At 45.5% G+C, this 6,411-nt stretch overlaps 1 protein-coding gene across 2 annotated transcripts in view; it reads right to left on the reverse strand.

Moving 5' to 3' along the window:
• STARD13 (StAR related lipid transfer domain containing 13) overlaps positions 1 to 6,411 on the reverse strand; it is a 247,400-nt gene that overhangs the window by 139,678 nt on the left and 101,311 nt on the right. Inside the window, exon 1 of one of the 2 annotated variants that reach the window (XM_081004069.1) lies at positions 6,122 to 6,357. The exons of the other annotated variant lie outside the window; for it this stretch is intronic. Within the exon in view, the coding sequence (XP_080860195.1) occupies positions 6,122 to 6,245 (124 nt within the window). The 5' untranslated portion in view covers positions 6,246 to 6,357. Of the gene's footprint in view, positions 1 to 6,121; positions 6,358 to 6,411 lie in introns of those variants that run through there. 2 annotated transcript variants of the gene reach the window in all.

Raw genomic sequence — 6,411 nt, forward strand, 5'->3', positions numbered from 1 at the left:
AGCTGCACCTCCCTAGGGAAAACATTCCACAGAGAGGGAGCCACTGCAGAAAAGGCCCGTTCTTTTGTTGCCACCCTCCAGATCTCACGTGGATAAATGCAAAGAAGGGCCTCAGATGATGAACACACAGTCTGGGATGGTTTATATGAAAAGAGGAGGTCCTTGGGGTATTGTGGTCCTGAGTTGTGAACAGATAGCATCCACCCACCCAAAATTGATAGGTCTTGATTGCTACTCCTCATCTTTCCCACTTCAGGTGTTCTCTTTGAAGTTTAGATAATGGTTTATTTGCTTGAGTCAACGACCCTATTCCAGATTCATCTACCCTATTCCACTAGCAGAAGCCAGTGCAAGGACTCTCACTAGCACAATGGGGTGTTCCTTCCCACCTCTCACAGATTCATTCTGGAGGGTTGAGAGAACTCCTAGAATAGGGGGAGGAGAGAGGAGATGGTTCTCTTGGGCAAGCGAGACATGACTGTGCTGATGGAATGATCTCCTTAGTGCTATGTTGAATTCCACTCATTCTTTTTATAGTAAAAATATATTGGAAAATATTCAAATGCAAAAGAGAGGAAAGCCAGACAGAAAGAAGACACTTCTTTAAGTCATCTTAAGAGTAGATTGGTATGGGATTGCACTGCCAAATTCAAGTCTGCAATGAAGAGATGCTGATTTGACTGTCACTCAAGGATTTGGTGAGAATAACAGATCAAGCTTTTTTAAAAAAATAAATAATTAAATGTTGGGCAACTGTTCAACATACAAGTATGAAGGATGAGCAGCTGATAGCATTCCAGAACACAATAATATATTTAGACCATGCTTTTTTTTATTAAGAAATGTTAGAATGAAGTAGAGGATACAAGGCTTTGGGCTGCATTTGTAGAGGCCGTGACTAAAGCACACAAATTAAGCTGGACATAAAATACAAAGGCAAAAAGCTGAAAAGTCACTTAGGTACGACAGAATATATTTTGCACTCTTTTTCCCCATCTTGCGTGCACAATTTTGCTATCTTGTCAAATTAATCATTTCAGGCTGCAATCCTATACACATTTAGCTGGGAATAAGTCACGCTGAATGCCTTTAGACTTACAGTGGTGCCTAACAAGACGAAATTAATTCGTTCCGCGAGTTTTGTCGTCTTGCGATTTTTTCGTCTTGCGAAGCACGGTGTTGGGAAAGTTTTGGAAAAGTTTCAAAAATACCAAAGTCTTTAAAAACCTCAAAAAAGGCTACCACACCGCGTTCTATGAGTTGCTCCTCGAAGTCAAGTCGCAACTGTATTAACGGTGTTAAGAAAAAGGAAACAAACTTGCAAGACGTTTCCGTCTTGCGAAGCAAGCCCATAGGGAAAATCGTCTTGCGAAGCAGCTCAAAAAACAAAAAACCCTTTCGTCTAGCGAGTTTTTTGTCTTGCGAGGCATTCATCTTGCGAGGTACCACTGTACTTCTGAATGAACATATATAGGATTGCATGGTTAACTAGATAAGCATCAGCTGTCCTACAAGATCACCAGCCTATTGGTAGAGATAGAAGTTTAAATTATAGTGTTTCATTATTATTTATTAGGTTTTTATCCCACTCTGCGTCCCGAAGGAGCCCCGGGCAGTAAACAAAACAGCAGAAGGTTTTATAAGTTTAGGACTTCAGTACTTCAACCCCCTTAGCCAAAAACCCTTACTTAATCATTATTAATCTAGAATTTATTCAAGGACTTGCCTGCAGCCGAATAGTAGTTAGTCAAGAAAATTTGCTTCACAGGAAATGGCAGCTGGCATGCACTTTAATTTTGTTGTTGTTGCATTATATACCAAAAGAGATATGGCTGTTCTGATTAAGAATAAGTAACGGGAAACTGTCAAGTGCAATGAAGACTGTAAACTGTTCCCTATGTTTACTGGTGGCTCCCACAGGCTCCCACTATGTCAGCAGCTACAGACAGCTGCTACCATCATGCAGCTGAAGTAGGAGGCTCTTGGAGAGCAAACAAACCTTTCACCTTTCCTTCAGGGGTTTCTTAGTTCCTGACTAGCTTCAAACTGGCTCAACAGTGCAACTACCTGGGAGTCTCAACTTCCATTGGCTGCCACTACACACAATAGAGGCAGACTTCTTGTTTAAACTCAGTTGTCTGTCCCAATCACATATGAAGTGAGGAGTACTTAGTGTCTAAAACAAGATTTTTCACCATTTGTTTACAAATGTTAGTGAGGTTTTCCTCCTTCTTGAAAGGGGTTTTAAACTGACATTCTTATGAGAAATCATAAAATGTTCTCCCGAATGATATGTGTGCACATCATGTGTCAGTTTGTAGATAATTATTTGGTTATTATACAGTAGATCAGGCACAAGGTTGTTGCTACATGTAATAAGAGCTGACTTGGCATTTTAACAGAGTTGAGGTTATTTGAACTTGGAACATGACCACAAGCTGCCATGCAAAGTCCAACAATTACAGATACATAGCTACAGATATAACTACTGAGGACAATGCAGGAGATAATGTTTACATTTAGCCTAAAATGATATGTGTAAATCTCCTGACAAAACTACTCATTCTCTGAAAAGTATAAAATACCTCCTGAGATCAAGGACTTTTCCAAATCTCTCATATTGATGCTTTCTAAGATGGGTGAAAAACCTTGTGGTCCTCTAGATGTGGCTGAACTACAGCTTCCATCATCCCTGGCCATTGGCCATGCTGTCTGGTGGTGATGGGAGAGTTGAAGTTCAACAACATCTGGAGGGCCATAGGTTCCCCACTGCCATTTTGTAATCAAGAAAACATCTGACCACCCCTCTGATTTATAGAGTTTACAATTCTTATATTGTTAGTGTGCCGTGATCGGTACTCACACATGGACATGCCTCATGAAACAGATGAATGTTGCCTTTACCTCCCAAGCAAAAGTATCTGAGTAGACAGTGGCATGCATAGCAAGCATGTCATCCACCTACCCAAATGGTTTCCTGTTTCAAAAGAGGCTGTTGCAGCATGAGACGTGCCCACATGAAAGCAGCATCCATGCCAAAAAGGTAAGTGTATAGAGATTTGTTTTCTTGGCAGCTCTTACTCATCTTTTTCCTGGGGACGAGAAAGACAAAAGGAGGAGGCATGGGCTATGTTCATACACAACACAGGACTATGGGAAACTGAACCATTAAAACTAAAAGCCCATCAGCTCAAATGGTAGAGAATACAACTCACCCATCCCTGTTTGGCTCTGATTCTGTGTGTACACATGGTAGATAAATAATATGTTTTACTGATACTGCCTCCTGGCGCAATGATGCCACACACAAAACAGGACAGGAAGAAGTACATTTCATGTACTCACAAAGAATGCTAACTTTAGAAAACCCTTACTTTTGATACATAAACAGAGCAGAAAGTGAAATTCTAGCTCCATCCTTCTATAGACCATTAGGGTCTCTAAGCAGGGATGGGAAACCTGTGGCCCTGCACATGTTGCTGGACCACAACTCCCATTGTACAAGATCATTGGCTATGCCGGGTAGAACTGGAATCCAACAATATCTGAAGACAAGCCCTCTATTCCTACTCTATCTCTACTCTGGTCATCAAGGAAAGGGCACACTTTGGCTGGGGTTTTTTGTTTTTTTTCCACAGAAAAGAGACTGTAAAGACTATGCGGGTCCCAAGACTCAGGAAGCACTTTGATCTCTTACCCCACACCTGACCACTGCTTTCCCTTGTTCCTGAATGTTTACATCACAGAAGATCACTCATGTACTAGAGCTACTTGCGCATTCCTCAACACAAAGTGGGAATCTCTGAGGCAGGGCAGCAGTGGCGGCGGTGGCAGCAGCGAAACAGAAGGCGTTTATATCCTCTCTGTGTGCTTCACATGCTTTTGGTTGAGTGCAGAAAGTGCCGCACAAGCTTGCCAAAAGTTCCAGGTAGGAACACAGTGAGCTGAGAGCATCTTGGCACTTCTGCCAGCCAAACATTGCAACCAACTAAACACGGCAGGGAGGGGGGCAAACATTCCTTGCTCCTCTGTGGTCACAGGAGGTGCTTTTCAGGAGCAGCTCCTTTCCCTACTGCCTGGTTTGCTAATCTGAAATGAAATGGGAGATCAATAATTGAGAAGATGGTAAAGATAGAAGCTCACAACACTGGAGAAGGCAGGAAAAGCACTTCAGCTGCAGGCTGGGGTGAGGGGTAGGGACCGCTAGAAAGCTGCCCTGGGGACGCATGATTGTGAACCAAGCAACGTATTTAAAAATAGCTTAGGAAAACACACTGGAAAGGGCCAGCTGCACGTTTCACAGATACTGTATATAAAGAAGCTCTCTTGTAGGAATTTACACCTAGCTACTGTGGCCACACAGAGATTGCTCCTGAACAAACACATTCCACAATGTGCTACAGCGACCATGTGTGAGCATGCATGTGCAACCACAGCACAGCCTATACTCTGTATACAGACATTCTGGTCATGGTATACAGCTGAACACCCTGGGCAGAGTGAAGGTCAAGAAACCTTCTAACTAAATGCAGCATAGAGATGAAGGCTGGGGTGTGGGTGGAGAGACTTAGCAAGAGTCTTGCAGTATAGTCAGAGTCAGAGAGAAGTGGTTGCATGGCCTCAGGGGAATGGAGGGGCTGGGATGGAGTGGATCACATAGAGCATTGACCTCAAAGGGAAAAGGGAAGCTGAGGGGAAAGCTGGAAGTTCCTGTTGTACACCTTTCACACAACCATATATATGGAGAAAGACAAATGAATTCTGTTTTAGACACGTAAGTACATAAAGTCATAGATCGCGATGTCTCGCTTATCAGGAAGTTAAGTTAATCCACTTCAGTGCGCACACCAACTGGAAGGGCAGCCAGGATGAAATTATCAAACGCAATTAGGCTGCGTACACATTATACAGCTAGGTCATTCTTATTCTCAATTCAGATCGAAAGTGGTTTGCTGGGGGGAAACACATCAAAATGCAGGATTTCCTAAGAACAGAATAGATGTGGATTGATGCTAATGCCATACAAACACTGCTTCCCCAACCAGCAGTGGGAACAGGCTGGAGCCCGTACACCACCTTACTAGAGAGGGATAAAAGTCCAATTGGACTCAGTGGGGGAGTGCATCTAACTAAGCCTGCTTAGGGATTGTGCTGCATGGGATGCAGAAATAGTTGTGTGGTGCATACAAACCCTAGCACATGCTTCAGAGCAATGCAGGCAAGAATAGCTCACAACTGCACCAAACTGTGTCCAGAATCAGAAAATTGGTCCACCCCGGTCTGTGCTCCCAATGAGACCTATTTTTAAAACACCGAGATTCTGGCACAGAGCACCAATCCACTTTATTGCACAGAGCTCCGCTGCGCAGCGTGCAGCCCTCTTGAAGGACAAGGTCCCTGTGGCACATTACAAAGTCACACACAGCGCACAGATCTCAAGGCACAGCACGATGTTCAGGGAGGAACCGTCCAAGAATCAGAAAACAACAAATGTCCCCCCCCCAACCAGGGTGGCATGGATAATAACTGACAATCTGTTTTTCTATAATGGTACGCATATACCCACCCCCCCAAGAAGCTGCTCTTTCGTCCCAGCCTCGACAATGCCTCAGTACTGTATAACACATCCTGGTCCTAACTAAGCTCTTACATCAATACTGCACCAACAGAGTTTTGATGTACAAACCCAAGTCCCCAGAGAGATGCGGGAGCGTGAGTCCAATGAAAAGCCTCCTCTTTTTTATTTTTTGGCAAGGTTTCTTCTGCTTTCTATCTGCAGAACCTTCACTGGAAAAGTGTCTCTTCTGAATTGTTCTCCTGCAGATAGAAGGCAGAAAGGAATCTGGCCAAGGCGAGCTTATCATTCGGAGCGCAGAGGCGGGAAATGCAAAAACAAAAACCAAAAAAACCCCGAACGGTGTTCAAAGAGACAGAGAGAGCAAAACTTGGCGCGCTCGCTCGGAAGTCGAGCAAGTGTGGAGTTGTTGCCGCTGCCGCCGCCTGGCATCGTGGCAAGCGCAGAGCAGGCGGGCTGTCTGTCTGAGGGGTCCCCGGAGCGCATTGCACCTCTTTTCCCCTTGAGGTGCCAGGGCTTGCAAGGGCGGACGCGCGCCGGACTGACCTGCCAGGCGCCTCTCGCGGACGTTCTTCCAGAGTAAATCCCAGGCTTTGGCCGTCGAGTCCCGTAGCTGCTCGCTGAAGGACCTCCGCAGCTGGGGCTTGGCCGCCGGCCGCTTGCAGCTCATCCTAGCGGCGTCCGCGGGGCATAACGCCGCCTCCGCCGGCTCCGGGGGCTCCGCGCGCGCGCCGAAACCGCGTCCCGGAGACGCACAGGCACATGCGGAGCCGCGGCATGAGCAAAGCCCCGCGGGGGCCCAGCCGCCGCCGCCTTCCCTGTGGGGCTTCTCCCGG

The sequence above is a fragment of the Podarcis pityusensis genome (genome assembly GCF_964106645.2).
Source record: "Podarcis pityusensis genome assembly, chromosome: 4".
Classification (NCBI taxonomy): Eukaryota; Metazoa; Chordata; class Lepidosauria; order Squamata; family Lacertidae; genus Podarcis; species Podarcis pityusensis.